Source organism: Moschus berezovskii, chromosome 12 (genome assembly GCF_049115385.1).
Source record: "Moschus berezovskii isolate FMDL1 chromosome 12, NW_MosBer_1.0, whole genome shotgun sequence".
Taxonomy (NCBI): domain Eukaryota; kingdom Metazoa; phylum Chordata; class Mammalia; order Artiodactyla; family Moschidae; genus Moschus; species Moschus berezovskii.
Genome location: NC_142471.1, coordinates 37,609,519 through 37,630,540, shown reverse-complemented (window position 1 = coordinate 37,630,540; position 21,022 = coordinate 37,609,519). Strand labels below are relative to the sequence as shown.

The window sequence follows — 21,022 nt, the reverse complement described above, 5'->3', positions numbered from 1 at the left end:
TTTACTTACGAAATTTGGGGCTGGTGTTAGTTTCTGGCGTGGTGGTGGTGGTGGTGGTAGAGGAGGAGGAAGAGGAGGAGGCAGCATCTTGAAAAGGAGACAGAGTCCAGGAGGGAGTAGAATCGTGAAGGTAGGAGGAGGTAGCGTATGCCGCAGTGGGCCAGGAGGGCATGGCCTGGGTACTGGGGGTTCCTGGCACCGGGGGTCGGGAGCCCGGAGTGCTGCTACTAAAGAAAGGGACTGTCGTGGACAAGACCGTCGGGGGGGCCGCAGTGTTCCGTGCCGTGGTGGAGCGCGGGCTGGCCCGGATGGGCACCCGGTGCCCGGGGAAGCGAGTGGGCGCCCGCGTGATGGTAGTCAGGCGGGTGCTAATCCGGTTGGGCGTCCTGGAAGAGGCGGCGCCGCCGGCGAAGGGGGTGGCGGGGGACGTGGTGGAGGTGGTCGTGGTGGTGGTCTCCATGGCCTTGGGGAAGGAGCTGGGCTTGGAGAGGAAGAAGGGGTCCTGGCCCATCCCCTTGGAGTCCACCAGGTCGGTGGGCACGTATTCCTTGACGGAGCCCACCACGATCCATTTGAGCAGCATGAGGCTGAGCCCCAGGCCGATGAAGCCGATGAACAGAGGCACCACGCACAGCCACGTCTGCTGCCGGTTCCACACGATGCAGTCGCTACAGCGTAACTCCCGGGGGGGCTCGGCCGCCCCTTCGCCGCCGCCGTCCGGGCCCCCGCCCGCCGCCGCCGCCGCCGCCGCCGCCGCCGCCGCAGCCGCCGCGGTGCCCTCCTCGGCCGAGGCGGCGGCTGCCGAAGCGGCTCCAGGTGGCGAGGCAGCGGCCGCCCCTTCACTCATCCTAGGAGCCGGTCTTCACCTTCGCCCCCCCGAGGGCCGCGCCAGAGGCATGGGGCCGCGCGGGCCGGGCGCGGGCGCGGGCTCCGGCGGCGGCGGCGGCGGCGGGCTCGGGCGCAGGCAGCGGCCGCGGCGGCCGCATGCAAATCGGCTCCCTGCCCCCACGCCCCTCCCCCCGAGAGGCGGGCGGCGGGCGGGGAGGAGAGGAGCGGGGGAGGGGACGCGGGCCGGGGAGGGGGCGGCGAGGAGCGCGCAAGAGGGGCGAGACTGGCCCCCGGCACCGCCGGCCGGTCAGGGAGCGGCGGGGCGCGTCTGCTGCCCGCCAAGCGGCCTCCTGCGCGCCGGGGCCCCGCGTCTGCTGCTGCTGTTGCTGCTGCTGCTGCTTCCCGCCGCCTGCAAGCGCTCCAGCCGCGCCGGCATCCTCGGGGCGCCGCACCCGGCCCGCTCCCCCGGGCGCCCGCCCGCGCCGCCTCTGGGCCTCGCGCCGCCTTCAGGGGACGAGCCGGCCGCCCGCGGCACGCCGGGCGCTGGAGAGCCGCATTCCGACACAGGGGGCCGGCCTGGCCGCCGCCGCACGCCCGGCCCGCCGCGCCGCGTTCCTCGGCGGCTGCTCCGCGAGTCCGGGCGGCGAGGTGCACCTGTTCTTCAGCCGGCCCGCAGCCAACCCTCGGCCAGCACTGTCTGCGAGAGACCAATCCGAGCGCAGCGCGGAGGGCGAGCGGCCGGGCTCGCCTCGCTCCCGCCGCCTGCGGCTCGGCGCCGGCGCCGCTGCCCAAGAGAGTCAAACTCCAGCGAGCTGCGCCGCCGCGAGCCCGGGGCCGGGGACGCTCGGGGCGTCCGCGGAGGGTGCCGTCCGACCCGCCGCGGAGGGAATCCCGTCAGCCCGCAGAAGATTCGGGGCACTGCCCGGCGCCCCTGCTCATTCACACTCCCAAGTGGGAGACGCGAAACGGAAGACCCCGTCGGGGATCCCGGGAAATAGGGACCCCGGGCGGGAGGCGACTCCAGGCGGGCGCTGGCAAGCAGGCGGGTGCGGTGTGCGCGAAGCCGCGGCGGACGGGCTGGGCTTCTGACAGAGTAACGCCTCCCACCAACACCCAATGGTGGTTTCTTAACGGGTACAAGATAAATAAATGATCCAAGCAAATCCTCCGCCCCCTTGGAAGTGGCAAAAGCAGCTCCCGACCTCCGGATTGTGAGCCCCTCTCCTTGCGGATGCAGTGGGGTCAGAGCCTGAAGCTGCGGGGCGAGAGAGCTGGGGTGTGTGCGCGTGGGAGGGTGTCTGTGCGCTTCTCTGCGTGAAGGCGGGCGCTGCTAGATGCAGAGCCCTTTCCCTCCGACTTCCTAAAAGAGATGCTGGTGAAACAGACATTTGTGCAATTATACCTGGCAGATACCTCGTAGCCGATTTGTGATAACCTACCTTTTAAAATATTGTCTAAATGTAGATGTACGTGCAAGTGCACACGTCACAGGACAACTGATTGTGAAAGGTAACATTTTATACGATTCGGGCTGGTATACAAAATTCTTTTCTCTTCCTTTGAATAGAGAGGCACCTGTGTACCTGTGTCTCAAGAGCAGTGTGGGACCAGCCTAAGAAGGAGTGATGAGGGGGCAAAGAGCCAGCATCAGCGTGGTTTATGCTGATGGTGCAAAACCTCGCTATTCATCTCTTCCCAGATTTCCTGGTCTAAAGTGGAAACCGGAAAGATGTTTTTACAAGCTCTAAGACAGAGAGGTTGAGGATGGCAGTCTCCCAATACACCTCCCTGCACTGTATGATTGGCGCTGATGATGAAAACAGCGTTCTGTTGGCTCGTAATAGTTTCCCTAAAAATGAAGTTTTCCAGGTATCCATTTTATTCACAGGTGGAGAGCCGAACAGCACAGTGAAAAGACTGCAAGAAGAGGATACATTGAAACAGGAAGCCCCTGGGATTTAGTGCCTACCAGAATATTTTGAACAGATAAGGTTAATAAATTACTTTTGATGGCAGTAATGGGGCTGTCACCTCTTCCAGCTGTAACATTAAGATTTTCCCCATAGGAAAGCTTTTGATTTTTAGTTTGATAGAACATGCTGTATTCCAGTAGAGCTGAGTTAGTTACAAAACTGCAAGTGAAAAAAAAAAAAAAAACAACCCACAAGTCCTTGAATCTATATTCATTCATCTTTCCATCAGTGAGTACTATTAATACAGTTTTATATTATGTAGAATGTAGGTATTATAGTTTCATATCCTAGGTGAGAAAAACAGAGGCCCAGGGCGACTTTATTGCTTACAGGGAGCAGAGCTCATATTTGAGTCCCTATCTTCAGAGCCTGAGTGTGAAGCTCTTTGTCCAGCGTTGTACAAATGCACGGCACAGTTCTCTTAAGTGAAAATTGACGCAGTCTCTACCATCTGTGGGTGCTGGGCAGTTACTAGCCAATCTTTCCTGTGTCACAAGTGAAAGTTAGCTTTCACACAAACATTGTGATGTTATAGCAGGTGCTGCTGTTGAGTATATAAGACTGAAAATTACTTTTCCAAAACATTACTAATTCATTGGTCCCCCGTTATTCCTGTGGCCCTTCCATTTTTCCTTCCCCACTGAAATAAATCTAGTGTACAAAAAGGGATGTTGTAATGCTGCTATGGGGCAAATGCTCCCCTGAAATTGCATTTGCACAAAACTCCCCCCATGTTGTCTCAATGCTCCCCAATGCCTTCTTCATCTACCTCTCAAACTCCCTCCACTTCTCATTTCCACTTGGTTTTAACAGCTTATTCACGGTTCCCTGTTCAGCTCATTATCTCCCAGCTCCCAAGCCTCTGTACTTGACTGCCCATTAGCTTCTCTCATGGTGAACATCATCACTAGTGGAAGAAGGTAAAGGAAAAAAAAAAGAGCCCATTACTTTGATAGCCTTGTACTGGGGACCAAGTTGTATCAGCCTGTCTAAAAATCTCTGGCTGTAGAATCATCATTAATTTGCAGTTTCACTGTGAGGCTCCCTGGTAGCAGGTGGTAAGCATTAGAACTAGAATTGGGGGCAGAGGGTTCCACAGCTGAGTCAAGGACAAGTGGTAGACATTCTCACCGCCAATGAACAGCCAGCTGCTCAGTCCCATGGTAAGGCAGAGTCTCATTTTGGTGACTCACAGCTCCCTGAGGCAAAACTCTGGCCAAAGAGTTTCATGTGCATGCTCTGAAGACAGGGACTCAAGTATGAGCTTTGCTCCTTATAAGCAATAAAGTCACCCTGGACCTCTTGTTTTTCTCACCTAGGATATTAAACTACAATACCTACATTCTACATAATATAAAATTGTATAGCTAAATGTATTAATACTACTCACTGATGGCATCTTTTCAGCATGACTTTTAAAATACACTAGAAGCCAACTTTATTAATATGTATTAAATTACCACATAGTCTAAATAAAGCCTTTCCAAATCTACTATATGGTCCTCAATCAAAATACAGATTATAGAGACTTCCCTGGTGGTCCAGTGATTAAGAATCTGCTTTCTGATGCAGGGCACATGAGTCTGATCCCTGGTCAGGGAACTAACATCCCACATGCCACAAGGCAACTAAGCCCTCAAGCCACAACTACTGAGCCTGTACATGTGCTCGAGCTCTAGAACCTGTGCTCTGCAATAAAGAGCCTGCACACACTGCCAGTGAAGACTCAGAGTAGCCACAATAAAAAAATTTTTTTAATAAACGGAAAAAAAGCATAATACAGATTACAACTTTCAAGGCACATTCTTGTTCTTCTGATGTAATTATCTGAAAATTATGCCTCCTATGGTTTTTAATACTGAGGCTAATTATTTAGCAAAGATAGCTGTCATGACTTATTAGGGAAGAGTTACCCGTACTTCTCCATACTTTTCTTGGGTATCTCTACCTCCTATAGAGAGAGATGTGGATTTTCCTAATAAATGGGCATGGTATAACTCAGCCTCTGCTGATCTGTATAGCTGCCTGAATATGATCTCCTAGATATCTCCTGTCTGATACACCAACACATTAAACTTGGAATTTCTAATGATAATTTAAAGCATTTATGAACTACATTTCTGTTAAACTACAATGTTTCCCTTTAGTGGCATCAATATCTCATATCCCAAGTTCAATTAGTCATCATCATTAACAAGACAATTTGACTGTCCTGTGTTTCCTCCTCTGTAAATTCTTTGGCAAAGGCCCATCCTTAGAACCACAAGAATGGAAATGAATTTGGTGGCCAAAACCTCCAGTGTGTCATGCCTCAAAATATTCTAGGCTAGCAGTCATAGAATTTAGCCTGAAGAGCAGGTGCCACTTTGTGCTCTAGGGAAGACCACAGCCTACAGACAGTATTCAAGTACAGAGGTAATTTTAAAAATCTTTGGGTTGAATGAAAAACCTGCCTTTCCATGCTATTTGTTGTTCGGTCACTTAGTCATGTTTAACTCTTTGCAACCCCATGGACTAGAGCACCCCAGGCTTCCCTGTCCTTCACTATCAGAGTTTGCTCAAATTCATGTCCATTGAGTCAGTGATGCTACCTAACCATCTCTTCCTCTGCCACCCTCCTCTCCTTTTGCCTTCAATCTTTCCCAGTATCAGGGTCTTTGCAAATGAGTCAGCTCTTCACATCAGGTGGCCGAAGTTTTGGAGCTTCAGCATCAGTCCTTCCAAAGAATATTCAGGGTTGATTTCCTTTAGGATTGACTGCTTTGATCTTCTTGCAGTCCAAGAGACTCTCAAGAGTCTTCCCCAGCACCACAATTCGAAAGCATCAGTTCTTCAGCACTCAGCCTTCCTTTATGGTCCAACTTTCACATCCGCACATGACTACGGGTAAAAGACTTTTGTCAGCAAAGTGATGTCCTACCATACTCACATCCTTTCTTCTTAGTTCATTCATTATATAAATCTTGCAGGAACTAGGTGCCAAGCATGGAAGATGCAACAAAAAACAAAACAAAGCTCCCTAGCTTTGTGGAACTTATATTTTAGTGGAAGAGACTGACAGTAAACAAAATAGATACACTATATAGCCTATCAAAAAGTGAGAAGTGCTGTTTGATATGTTGGTATGATTACACAGAACATCTCTTCTTCTTTTTTTTAAATTTATTTATTTTAATTGGAGGCTAATTACTTTACATTATTGTATTGGTTTTGCCATACATTGACATGAATCTGCCCCGGGTGTACATGTGTTCCCCATCTTGAACCCCTCTCCCACCTCCCTCCCCATCCCATCCCTCTGGTTCATCCCAGAACATCTCTTCTTCAATCCCAACATTCCCAATCTGTTTACCATCCTCTCAGGCCAAGACAAGTTTATACTCTTAGGAGTAACAGGGTCCTCTTTTATTAGCTGTGTGTTCCCTGGATAAATGTATTTACTACAGATATCCATCTGGCTTGTAGAATCATAGTATTCTTCATAATATCCACTGGAATCGTGTGTGTAGGCAATGTGGTATCTCAAGATGTTTCATGAAGTAAACACTTTACAAAGGGTTAGTGTGGTTAACCTTCTTCCCATGATTTCATGTCCCTTATTCTCTCTTATTTTAGTCCACTCCTATCATTATAATGATACTCACTCCATAGTATATAACTATGATCTTTTTAAAAAGAGAAACAGATTGTTTTCTTCATAGTTCTCAGCAAATAACCTTATTTATTTATTGTGGGTGCTTTATGTCTCATACATAGGATGCATTCACAATGTATTGGAAAAATTCCCTGGAGGAAGTGTGTGTTCACAGTATCTTGACTTCAAGGACTTGTGCATTATATTCTAATGCCAGAAATAAACAACCACAATAATACGTAAGTTCTATAGCCCCAAAATCACAAAGCAGAAAGGTAAAAAAATGTCAGTGACATCCTAGTCACACACACAAAAAAGTGTAACAATGTTCAAACTTTAGGTATTGTCACCTAATTGCACTCTTGTGAACTAAGAGATGCTGACTGCTGTATAACAGAATGTGAAATTAGAAGTTTTGAATGAGGCACTAAGATAAAATAAATGTGAAATTTCAGTGGAAGTTGCCGGAAGCCAATGCCAAAATTTCAAAATAGGTCAACTAAGAATTGGTAGATAACACAACACATCAGAGATCAAGGGAGGATTTTTGTGAGAACGATTTCTTTGGCAAAAGCTGTGCTCTAAGTTCACAGGGGAAGGAATCCAAGTACAGAACCTCATCACACCAAGTCTAGTGAGAGGGGTCTTAAAGGAATCCTGACGAGTTCAGTATAAGATCGTTGGTGTTTCAGCAGCCCTCATTGGATTGAAATAGACACACAAGCCTCAGGAATCTAAAGTCAGGAGATGGTTCAGTGGACGATGGCAGCAGAGGGTACTTTAAACCTCTACCATGCCAGGAAGGCATGAAGCCATCCTCCAGCAGTAGAGTCCAGTTGCAATATATGGTGAGTGTAGAAGAGATGCAGGGATAGACACTGAGCTAGACACTCGGTACTGAAGGATCTGAGTGTCACAGTAAGATATCTATGTAATTTTTGCTTTGCATTAAATTACCACTCATTCTTTAGGGTACCAACATGGTTACTTTATCTTGGCACTCAGAGTTGCCATCAGTCAATACTTTTGCCTTTCTCTCCCTGCTGTCTTTACCAGTCATTGATAGACATCTTTTCCTTCTCTCACTTCACTACCCAACTCTATTCTTTTGAAATCATCTTATGAGATCTGAAATTAGAGGAATGATAGCTGAGAGGTTGCCTTTACAATTCACTGATCAAGCAACCACTGAGGATGTGGTGCTCTGGAAAGTTTCAAGGTTATGTCTTCTCAGCCTCAGAAACAAAAAGCATGGGTTCAGGTTCTCTATCCTCTCAATGCTGCAAAGGGGTTTCCATTTGGCAATTCACAAGCTTCACACCCTCCCACACGAACCTGAGTACAAGTAAATGGTAGGCATAGAAAGGATACAATGTACAAAGCCAGCTCCCTGAAATAAATTTTCTTATAGCTGAGGAAGAATCATTTCTGTCTCAAACTTCATTATTCCTAAAAAAAAAAAAAAAGGCAGTTTAATACAACTGCACATTCAGAAAGAGTTGTTGTGAGCTCATGTTGATACAAATAATGTTTTGGCTTCATCTCATCTTGCTTCTAGAAATCTACATTCTGCTTCCTCAGATTTGGCTATGAAACTTTCATAACACCCTACAGGGAGAAAGCCATCAGATAATTTCTCATGACTCTTCATGGTTTTTCTCTATGCCTGTACCATTGGGCTCCCCCACTGAGCTGTGCAGAGAAGCCTGAGGACAGACAGCCTTGGCACCAACTCTGGAGACCTTCAGTCACAGTAGTTTATGTGCTTACTGTGGGCCTAACTCCTTGCTTCATCTAATGGAATATAAAGTATGAATTCAGAGGGCTTCCCAGGTGGCTCAGTGGTAAAGTGGCCAATGCAGGAGATGCAGGAGACACAGGTTGGATCCCTGGGTTGGGAAGATCCCCTGGAGTAGGAAATGGCAACCCACGCCAGTATTCTTGCCTGGAAAATTCCATGGATAGAGGAGCCGGTGGGCTACAGTCCACTGGGTCGCAAAGAGTCAATCACGACTGAGTGACTGAGTACTCATGAATTCAGAGTTATCTTCCCCCACCCACAACCTCTTCCAAAGATTACTGATAGCCTGAAAAGGTTTTCAAGTGTTCTACAATCTGATTTGCGGCACATTCAGAAATGCATCCTTGAGATAGATCATTAAAGGAGAGAGCAGAAATTTTGGAGTCAGACTTGAATTTGACTTTCAGCATATCATTGTGCAGTTGATATGATGTGCCTAGTGCTGAGGCTGGCAGCTCAGAAATGGTAGTAAGTATTCTTGTTTCGTGAAAGTCCAGATTGCCTCAATGGCGCATGATCTCAAGAGTCTGCCTTTTCCAACAATTTTACAGAAGATTTTTACATGAGTTTGGCACTGCATTGTCACCATTAACAGGCTAGATATTGATGAGGTGTGTAAACTTTAGCAGCAGCAAGGAGGAACTGCAGAGAAGCACTGGCCTCACAGCCCCAGGTGATGAATGTACACTAGCTCCTTCCTTGGTGTGCCCCCTCCCACCCCCCAACACACACCACATGACCTCCTCAAAGGTGACCCACAGAATAACCAAGGAATAAGATGCAATAGCTCATAGCAGATTTGGCCCATCTGTTTTGTCTCAAAAAAGAAAATAAAGAGGATATCCCAAGAGGACAAAACTTGCTCGGTGTTTATAAATTGAGACAGAAGGGAAGAAACTGCCACCTAGTTTTTTTAGGGAATAAAACCAAAAGTTTAGGGACTCCCTGGTGGCCCAGTGGTTAAGAAGCCGCTTTCCAGTGCAGGGTCACTGGTAGGGAAACTAATCCCTGGTAGGGAAACTAAGTTCACATGTGCCATGGTGCAACTAAGCCCACACCACAACTACTGTGCCAACTACTGAGCCTGCACTATACCTTGAGAGAAGCCTGAGAGCCATAACTGGGACCTAATGCAGCCATATAAATATTTTTTTATTTATTTATTTTTTGTAATTAATTTATTTTTTATTGGAGGCAAATTATTTTACAATATTATATTGGTTGGTTTTGTCATACATTGACATGAATTCACCCCGGGTTTACATAAGTTCCCCCTCCTGAACCCCCCTCCCACCTCCCTCCTCCCTTTATCCTCCCTCTGGGTCATCCCTGCATGCCAGCCCCGAGCATCCTATAACATGTTTAAAAATTGTTGGTTATAAAAAAACAAACAGATCCCAAAGGCTAACAGCACTTACCCTTGTGAAACATACTCCAAAAGGTTTTGGAGACTTAGAAAAGGTGTTCATTATCCTGCTTTTGGGACTTTTAGTTTGGTGAAGGACAATTCCCTGTTTTAAACAAAGAGCTCAACAAAGGTTCAAACGTATGTTTATATCTGTATGTGACCATGCCTGTGTGTAGTGCTAAAACCAAATGCAGACAGTAAAGAAAAGAAAGGTTATTCAAGAACTGCTTGGTGATGAACTTACCCACTGGCTCCAGAGTTTTGCTTGAAGTTATTTGAATGGATTTATAGTTTTGTCTAGCATCACTGGCTGGAGTAAGGAATACAGCCCAGATCAAAAGATCAGAAGGTGTCAGCATGTGCTGTGACCTTGACTCATGGGAAGGAACCAAGAGTGATGATGACACTTGGAGAGGTTTGAAGTTAGATGAGTCTCAGTCAGCTGAGCACAGAATGTTGGTCTCTGTGTCTATCTAGTTTCAGGGGAACAAACCTAATCTCGGCTAATCATTGGTGTGATAAAAAAACAAGACATCAGAGAGTCTATATCTGCCCTTTAGAGCAGGTTCAAGAAAAAGGAGAAAGGTCTGTGTTTGGCCACATCACAGCTAAATTGAGGGTCATCTGTGAATCTTATGGGACTCAAGAGAAAGAGCTTACAAAAGTCTCATCTAAGTCATACGGGGAAGCGTATTTCTTGGTGGAAGCACATTTCCAGGAAGCCATTTCCTGGAACTTAAAAGGGTAGAAAGATTTCTGAAAATCAAAATTGTGGCGATAATGCCCTTAATCTCAGGTAAAATTGCACATTGATATTGACATACATGTATCTCTCTCTCTTTTTATAGCATTTTAAGAATGGATATGTGCTAATAATTATTAATTAAAATAACAATGATGACATGTTTTATAGATTTACGCTTATTTTTTTACATGGGAAATACAAAGTAAAATTATCTGCCAATATTTAGTATCTGTGAAAACAGTGAAAAAGCATAGGAATTCCATCAGGATGAGAAAAGAATAAATATTATAATTTGACAAAATATTTCATATTCTAGTTATCTTAACAGAGGGTACTTTAGAATTTAGAAGCCATAAAACTGTATCACAGTAAATCCTTTAAGCCATCAATATGATCTTATAAAATTTATAAAACCACACTCTATTAAAGTATTGTCTTTCTTGGGAGTATGGCTAATGTACTTTTTTTTTTAAATTCAACTTCTCAAGAATAATTTTTTATTATTTATTGTTTTGTTTTTATTTTCCTTTTTCTTCAAAAATCATTTTAAAAATTAATGTTGAAATTTAAGAATATTAGAATGTTTTCACTTTTGAAAATAGAGACATTTGATTGGCACATTTGACCAATAATTATGTCTGTGCATGCTTATGTGTGTGTATGTGTGGTGTATACTAGTGTATGTAAAGAAGTTAAGGGAGGGTGTGGAAGCAGATTTGGTATTAAGTGTCTATGGAATAAGGTGGAATAAGAATGGGATTACATATATGGATGGGAGAAAACTACCTACAAGATGACAATGATTTGATTCCAAACACAAGTAAAGTACAAAATGCAAAACCAGGTAACTCTTCAGGCTTGTTTACCCAAGGGAATTTCTCAGAGTTGGGAAATGCAAAGTTGAGCCCATCAGAGTCTGCTGCTGCTGCTAAGTCACTTCAGTCATGTCTGACTCTGTGTGACCCCATAGATGGAAGCCCACCAGGCTCCCCCATCCCTGGGATTCTCCAGGCAAGAACATTGGAGTGGGTTGCCATTTCCTTCTCCAATGTGTGAAAGTGAAAAGTGAAAGTGAAGTTGCTCAGTCGTGTCCGACCCTTAGCGACCCCACGGATTGCAGCCCACCAGGCTCCTCCATCCATGGGACTAACTAGGCCAATTGGCTCCCTTTGCACTTTGGGCAGAAAGCCAACTTTGCTTTGAAAGCAGAGAAGAGGAGTTTAGATGGCAGCCAACTGCAAGACTGATGGCTGCTTTATGAAAATCTCTCCACCAGGGACTGAAATAAGAAGATGCACCGAAGTCTGACCCCACCTTCTGAATCACTATAAATGAAAACAATTTATAATCCCTACTATATTGGATAAGACTAAAAGCAAAAATGATACTATTCATGGTTAATGCTTTAAGTATTAAAGAAAACATTAGGCAGAAATCTCAGAATTGTGAATCTGAGGATGATGTAATGATAAAAATAATCTCCTTGGGAAATATTCAATTAGCTAGGAAGTATTCCCCTGGCAAGTAGACGTAATAGGAGGTGTTGGTACTCTCTTGCCTTAAGGCAGATTTGCAAATAATTATACACCATTTGCCACCCCCCACACACAGCTCTGCCCATTGTCCTTTTTCTCTCTGGAAATCCCTTATGATTATACAGTGGAAGTGAGAAATAGATTTAAGGGACTAGATCTGATTGATAGAGTGCCTGATGAACTCTGGACGGAGGTTCGTGACATTGTACAGGAGACAGGGACCAAGACCATCCCCATGGAAAAGAAATGCAAAAGAGCGAAATGGCTGTCTGAGGAGGCCTTACAAATAGCTGTAAAAAGAAGAGAGGTGAAAAGCAAAGGAGAAAAGGAAAGATATAAGCATCTGAATGCAGAGTTCCAAAGAATAGCAAGGAGAGATAAGAAAGCCTTCCTCAGTGATCAATGCAAAGAAATAGAGGAAAACAACAGAATAGGAAAAACAAGAGACCTCTTCAAGAAAATTAGAGATTCCAAGGGAACATTTCATGCAAAGATGGGCTCGATAAAGGACAGAAATGGTATGGACCTAACAGAAGCAGAAGATATTAAGAAGAGGTGGCAGGAATACACAGAAGAACTGTACAAAAAAGATCTTCACAACGAAGATAGTCACGATAATGTGATCACTGACCTAGAGCCAGACATCTTGGAATGTGAAGTCAAGTGGGCCTTAGAAAGCATCACTACAAACAAAGCTAGTGGAGGTGATGGAATTCCAGTTGAGCTATTTCAAGCCTTGAAAGATGATGCTGTGAAAGTGCTGCACTCAATATGCCAGCAGATTTGGAAAACTCAGCAGTGGCCACAGGACTGGAAGAGGTCAGTCTTCATTCCAATCAAAAGGCAATGCCAAAGAATGCTCAAACTACCGCACAATTGCACTCATCTCACATGCTAGTAAAGTCATGCTCAAAATTCTCCAAGCCAGGCTTCAACAGTATGTAAACCGTGAACTCCCAGATGTTCAAGCAGGGTTTAGAAAAGGCAGAGGCACCAGAGATCAAATTGCCAACATCCGCTGGATCATGGAGAAAGCAAGAGAGTTTCAGAAAAACATCTATTTCTGCTTCATTGACTATGCCAAAGCCTTTGACTGTGTGGATCACAATAAACTGTGGAACATTCTGAAAGAGATGGGAATACCAGACCACCTGACCTGCCTCTTGAGAAACCTGTATGCAGGTCAGGAAGCAACAGTCAGAACTGTACATGGAACAACAGACTGGTTCCGAATAGGAAAAGGTGTACGTCAAGGTTGTATATTGTCACCTTGCTTATTTAACTTATATGCAGAGTACATCATGAGGAACACTGGGCTGGAAGAAGCACAATCTGGAATTAAGATTGCTGGGAGAAATATCAATAACCTCAGATATGCAGATGACACTACCCTTATGGCAGAAAGTGAAGAGGAACTCAAAAGCCTCTTGATGAAAGTGAAAGAGGAGAGTGAAAAGGCTGGCTTGAAGCTCAACATTCAGAAAACAAAGATCATGGCATCTGGTCCCATCACTTCATGGGAAATAGATGGAAAAACAGTGGAAACAGTGTCAGACTTTATTTTTTTGGGCTCCAAAATCACTGCAGATGCTGATTGCAGCCATGAAATTAAAAGACACTTGCTCCTTGGAAGGAAAGTTATGACCAACCTTGATAGCATATTAAAAAGCAGAAACATTACTTTGCCAACCAAGGTCCATCTAGTCAAGGCAATGGTTTTTCCTGTGGTCATGTATGGATGTGAGAGTTGGACTGTGAAGAAAGTTGATCGCCGAAGAATCGATGCTTTTGAACTGTGGTGTTGGAGAAGACTCTTGAGAGTCCCTTATACTGCAAGGAGATCCAACCAGTCCATTCTAAAGGAGATCAATCCTGGGTGTTCTTTGGAGGGACTGATGCTGAAGCTGAAACTGCAGTACTTTGGTCACCTCATGTGACGAGTTGACTCACTGGAAAAGACTCTGATGCTGGGAAAGGTTGGGGGTGGGAGGAGAAGGGGACGACGGAGAATGAGATGGCTGGATGGCATCACCGACTCTGTGGACATGAGTTTGAGTGAACTCCGGGAGTTGGTGATGGACAGGGAGGCCTGGCGTGCTGTGATTCATGGGGTCGCGGAGAGTCGGACACGACTGAGCGACTGAACTGAACTGAATGGTACTCCAAGGCACCCATCTAACTTCTCTGGGCAACTGACAGAGCAGCAAGAGAGCTCTTCGGGAAAGTACGATTTGTTTCCAAAACTTGAAGTCCAAATGCACCCTTACTTCTCTGATCACTGAGGTTAAATATATATATATATATACACACACACACATATGTATATGGGCTTCCCAGGTGGCTCAGTGGGTAAAAAACCTGCCAGCAATGCAGGAGACACAAGAGACATGTCTTCAATCCCTGGGTTGGGAAGATCCCCTGGAGAAGGATATGGCAACGCTTTCCAGTATTCTTACTTGGGAAATCCCATGGACAGAGGAGCCTGGCAGGGGGCTACAATCTTTAGGGTTGTGAAGGGTTGCATATGACTCAAGTGACTATGTGTCTTTGTATATATATATATATCTTTAAGCAGGAGGAGAGAACCCTAGTCTAGCCTCTACAAATTCCATGTGGGTTTGAACAATGACTGAAGATACCTCCCGTCTTCTCTGGGAATTTATAAGAGGGACCCAGAAAGATTTAACAGTTACATTAAAAAGTTTGGTGAACACTAAACTACAAGTGTGCTAAAGAAAGTCTATAAGTGTGCTAAAGAAAGGCCCCAGAAGCAACCACACCTCCCTTGCAAAAATCTTTCAAGCAGCCTTTCCTGAAAACTGTATTCCAATGACCCTTTGAAGTAGCAAGGGTCTCATCATTCCACAAGGCTAATGGGTAAAAAGTGACATGTTTCATCTTTGAAGCTTTCAGACAAACTTTACATTATTCAAGTTCTCCAAGCAGTTCCTTTTCCCTTTGGAAAGGTGCCCGTTCTTCTTTCTTTTGAATTTATAAAATTTGCGTGCTTTGCGTGTGTGTGTGTGTGTGTGTGTGTGAGAGAGAGAGAGAGAGAGAGAGAATGCAGATGCAACACCATAGGTCATTTCCTCTTTTGTCTCCAGGTCTTGTGTTAGAAGTGTTATCCCAGAGAAAGGGAATCTTGCACATCAAAGTTGGTCTGTCACACTGCTTTCAAAGAGGTCTTAAATTGAGTTGCACATACTTTGGTTAAGAGAAGTCAAAGGTCACATATCATTTCTGAAAATACAGGTATCAAATACTTCATGGATTGAGAAAGTATGTGTCCATAAAGCAACTGTTAGAGCTGATAATATGACCAAGAAATTCTTCAACATACTAAAGGATATGGACAGTGAAGGGTCAGTAAACAAATAGGAAACCTGGGGTTGAATTATACCATTCCAATAACCCTTTTTTTTATGATGTTGTTTTATTTTATTTTATTTTTTTGTTTATTTGGCTGTGTCAGGTCTTTGTTGGGGCATGTGGAATCTCTTTTAGTTGCAACATGCAAACTCTTAGTTGCAGCATGTGTGATCTAGTTCCCTGGCCAGGTTGGAAGTGCAGAGTCTTAGACCTGAACCACCAGGCAAGTCCTTTCAATAATCTTATGAGAATTTGGGTCCATAAAGCTTGGGCAATACTACCTAACTCCATGATTATTATGATGGTAAAAATGGAAAACAATGTGAATATAATTTGTGAATTTTAAAACACTGTGCACATATTAAAAAGTACTCTGGTATACTATCAGTTAATGTGATTAATGAAAAGTTACTATTTCCAATTGTAACTTTATATGGTATGATATGGAGAATATATGAATCTCACTATTTTAATAAAAACCTCAAATTAAAATGTAAAAAATTTTTTTTCACAATTTTAATAATATATGTCAGCCTTCTTTCTTTCTTTCTAAGTACTGCTCTCCTGCCAGCAGATAATGCTTTCCAGTGGTTACATAATACCCAGGGGGCAGGGGTTAGGCCAGTCCTTGAAAACTGCTGCCTTGGATAAGTTCATAACCAAGAAGAGGAAACACTACATCCAGTGTCATTCTTTGCCCCGAGGAATTGGGGTGTAAGTAAGTGATTTGCATCCCCCCTTTGTCTTTTTTTAAGTGAAAAATAGTTTATTAACATGTACAGCATGCACACATATGGGAGAAAGTCTTTTGTCATTTACAGACAGTTGCTTACTTGGCTGTTTTTGTTTTTTTAACAATACAAAATTAATTTTTTAAATTTTCTTTTTCCTCCCTTTGTCTTAGTTGCCTTTATCTGGCTCCAAACACTTTTCTTTTGGATCTTTTGTATAGTTGTTTACACTCCTCTCACTGCATCAGGGGCCAGGAATTTTAAGCTCATGTGTTTTGTAAGAAGCCTTCCCCAACTCCACCCGAAACTGACAAGCTGATTCTAACATTACTATGGAAATTCTAACATGGACTAGCCAAAACAGTCTTGAGAAAGAACAAAGTAGGAGTACTCATGCTTCCTGGTGTCAAAGCTCACCACAAAGCTACATTAATCATGACTATTAGTTATAAGAATAGACAGGTAGATCATTGGAATACAATTGAGAATCTGGAAATACACCCAATATTTACAGGCAATTATTTTCTACCAGGCTGCAAGAATATGTCGTGGGGACAAAAACAGTCTTTTCAACAAATGGTGATATGAAAACTTAATCACACATAAAAGAATGAAGCGAACTGTTTCATTCCATCATATACAAAAAGACTGTAACTAAGAATGGATAAATACAAGAGCTAAAACTATTAAGCTCTTTACAAAAACATATGTATAAATCTTTATTACCTTGAATTAAGCAAACAAAAAACAAAAAAGCAGACAAATTGTACTTTGCATAATTTAAAAACATTGTTTTAAGTGACACTCTACAGAAGTTAAACACACACACACACACAATAATAAGTCACAGTCTCCAAAGTCTACTAAATTCTTTCCTTACTTCTATTGTTTATTTCTCTCTCTTTTTTTCACAAATGCAGTATGCAAACAATAGTACTTCTTTTAATTTATATTTCTTTGATAATTTTAACCTATTGTATTTATATGTATCCTACTTATATTTACTCTTTTGTCAATTGATTATACCTACCCTATTTGTATTTCTTTTCATTTCCCTGGTTAATGATAACAAAGCATTGTAAATTGTATACTAATTCCAAATGTATATATTTAGATTTTTTTTTTCTTTAATGTAAAAGTGTTAGTTGCTCAGTCATGTCCAACTCTTTGTGACCCCATTGACTGTAGCCCATCAGGCTTCTCTATCCATGGAATTCTCCAGCAAGAATACTGGAGTGGGTTTCCATGCCCTTCTCCAGGGTATCTTCCCAATCCTGGGATTGAACCTGGGTCTCTGGCATTGCAGGCAGATTCTTTATCATCTATCTGAGCCACCAGGGAAGCCCTTTTTTCTTTAATAAATATTTACAATTTTATTAAATATTTAGTAATTGAGTAAACATTCACATTTTTTTTTCTTGGAATACATGTTAGGTAATCTTAGCAGACACTATTGGTGCTCTGCTGAGATGCCCTTAAATACTTTTACCAATTTTGTGTGACCCTCCTGTGGTTTCCTTGTGCTTTCACTCTGGGTGGAGACAATGTTACTCTTCCTTGGGAAACAGCCTCAACATACCAGAGCCTTCTTGACTGAACAGGCAAAGAACCTGAAATCTCTGGGAAGTTGCTTCCCTGGTGGTTCAGTTGGTAAAGAATCCGCCTGCAACGTGGAAGACCTGGATTTGATCCCTGGTTGGGAAGATTCCCTGGAGAAGGGAATGGCTACCCACTGCAGTATTCTGGCCTGGAGAATTTCATGGACTGTATAGTCCTTGGGTTCACAGAGAGTTGAACACAACTGAGCAACTTTCACTTACATTCCCATGAAGGATGTCATTATCCTGAAACCATAGTGAGTCCCCTTGTTTCTGACTGGAACAAATTCTGGACCTAATCTACATTCTCAGTCCTCCTACAGAATTTGGCTGACACCTTTTTTCTATGAGACTTGCTAGGTTCTTACCTTTTATGTTCCTGCTCCCTCCACTCCCTAACGAATCCTTCCCAGGAGTACACACAAATCTTCCTGACTATCTTATTTATGACAGTAATGCTTTACTGTAAAGAGTGAGGAGAAAGAATGCTTTGGAAAGAGGTACATTGTAGGAAATCAAAAGAATCATACTACGAAGAAACCTTTACACATTAACCTTTGAACATCAAGTGAAACTCATCCCATATTTTCAGACGTAAAAGTTAATGTGGACTAAAAGAGAGTGTGTGGTTTTTGCCTAAGGTCATGTAAGCTGAACTAGTACTAATATTTTATTTGACCACTTAAAGGGGATCAGCTTAGTTCATGATTCTGGAGACATACGGCTTTGAATGAAGTCTCTGACTCTATTATTACCTTGAGTTTCATGATCAATGGCATTTACCTAAACTTCTCCGCTTCAACTACCTTGACTATAAAACTACTTTATATAGTTAATGTCTTTATTAAGTGAAATAATACATACTAAGGCATTAGAGCAGTTATTGACATGTAATCATTACTGGAGGGAAAAGCTACTTAATATTCTTTATATCATGTAAACTTGGGCTAATTGGTTCAAAATGTTATTGCAACTTAACATTTCATAAAACATTTTGATGTAACTTCCTTTTATTCTCACAAAAACTTTTATATTTCAGATGAGGAAGTTGAGGCTTCAGGTGGAATCATCTTCATGTTTTGCAACCTGGTTGAGTTATCATTCCCTTATATCTCAGCTATGAATGAAAATAAGCCACAAAGAACATAAAGGACCAAAATACGGAAGGCAAGTGACACCTTCTATGACAGATCCTAAGTCAGACTTATTGGTGCAACTTGGAACATCAGTAATGCTAAGTACTAGTCAGATAGGCCAGGGCAGCCCAAGCAATGGACAACTGGGTGGTTGTGCTCAGAGAATTTATTGCAAGGTCCATGAGTTCCTCTTAGCAAATGAAAGAAAAGCTGGGGTAATCTGACAACCAGATAATTCATTCTAAGAGGGAGAAGAGACACAATGGGCTTTCCTATGTTCGTGAAGATGTCTGTGAAGCCAAGCCTGGTTACATTTTAATGAGATTCAGTGGATGCATCTCACATGAAAATTGAATATATGACCATACAACGTCCACTACAAAAAAGCGCTGTCACAGGAACTAGAGAATGGAAATAAGTACATTTTCCTTAGATACCCTGTCAACCCAAACTGAGGTTGCTTTAACATCCAAAACTCGATTAAAATTCCTAACTCTTAACACCTGTTAAGAGTATCTGGCTGCCAGATCGCCACTGCGTAAAATAGCAGCAAGTGAACACTAGAATAAATTTTAACTTGCAGCCAGAAACAATACCAAAATGTCATTCTTAATGCTCAGGAAAGCCTGCTGCTGCTGCTGCTGAGTCACTTCAGTCGTGTCCGACTCTGTGTGACCCCTTAGACGGAAGCCCACCAGGCTCCCCCGTCCCTGGGATTCTCCAGGCAAGAACACTGGAGTGGGTTGCCATTTCCTTCTCCAATGTGTGAAAGTGAAAAGTGAAAGTGAAGTCGCTCAGTTGTGTCCGACCCTTAGCGACCCCATGGACTGCAGTCTACCAGGCTCCTCCATCCATGGGAGTGGCTTGCCATTTCCTTCTCCGCAGGAAAGCCTAGTTCATGTAAATTGCCAAGTAACAAATCTGCATGGGATCATAAGCTGTATTGCATTATACAATTTTCCTTTCCTTTTCTTTTTATTTTTTGCTTTCATGTTAAAGATTCAGTTCATAAATAGTACCTAAAGATGTAACAAAGTTTTACCAGAAAGTTTCATTATCAAACAATAAGATGCTATTGAGGACTTCTGTGGTAGTTGGGGAGGACATCTTTCTCACAAACAAATCATGGAGCTACCATAGTCTAGGGGAAAGATACTTTCCTGACTTCTCATTAGTCAAAATTCACATAATTTAAAAATAATTCATGCAAAGGTGGTGGGTAGATCTTTTTAACTGTTAAAATGGCACTTCTCTGTTGCAATAGAATGAACCGAACTTACAGTTCACTCAGTTTTCAGCTTTGCAATTATGTAATTCTCAATGAAATTTTAATTTTATTAAGTTCACATTACTTCACATTTTGTGCCTAAATTAAGGCTTTATTACTATTTTATAAAGTATTATTTCAAGTGTGCAAAAAATGTACTCACCCTTTATTAGATAAGTGTAGTAAGCATTAACCACAGAAGGCAATTTTTAGGATGCATTCAAGGCTTCATCTCCAAACGTTGATCCCTCTTCTCGCACCACATAAAAGGAGATTTTTATAGTTCCAGGCTAAACTATGTCCCAAGGACAATAAATCAGATATTAAGGGAAGGGAAAGTGTCAAGGATAACCACTAGAGTCTGGTTAGGCTATCTGTCTATATTATGGTGCCTTCCCTGAGAATAGGGACATTGGAGGAAGACTACATATGTGGAACTCATAAATTTGGTTGAGGAAATATTGAGTTTGGAAAGTCTATGGAGCAGTTTAGTAAATATGCTGTTGGATGTAAAAGTCTGTGGCTCACAAAAAGTGTAAATGTATATATAAACTAAAAGTGCCAAGTTAACATTTTATTTGCTTTTATTATGTTTGGCATCATCCTTACACTCCAAAATGTGTCCTTGAAAAATAAAGGAATAAAAATTCTGAATATGCCAAGATCCATGTGAAAATTCCTCCCAGTATAAATCAAATACGACTTTACCTGTTGAGAAACAAATAGACTTTAATGGGACAAAATTCTCAGAGACTCAAAGGTTTCAGAAGACAGACTATCACCTGGGTGAAGATTGTATACAAAACATACAATTAATCCACAGGCATTGCATTCACACTGTTATGTCAAAACATCTGGGGATACAAAACAGTTTCTTAGCAAATATATCCTGAGCCATATGGAAAACAAAAATAAAACCGAAGATTATTCCTCTAATAAAAAAATGTTATTTTTATAACTTAAGTTAGATTCTGCCTATAGAAAATTTGGGAGTTAT

At 42.9% G+C, this 21,022-nt stretch overlaps 1 protein-coding gene across 6 annotated transcripts in view; it reads right to left on the bottom strand.

The window, feature by feature from the left end:
- NRG3 (neuregulin 3) overlaps positions 1–847 on the bottom strand; it is a 1,266,499-nt gene extending 1,265,652 nt beyond the window's left edge. For all 6 annotated transcript variants that reach the window (XM_088842474.1, XM_088842475.1, XM_055425322.2 and 3 more), the window contains exon 1: positions 10–847. In XM_088842474.1, coding sequence (XP_088698600.1) covers positions 10–847 — 838 coding nt within the window. The remainder of the gene's footprint in view (positions 1–9) is intronic.
- Between the last annotated feature and the right edge of the window lie 20,175 nt (positions 848–21,022).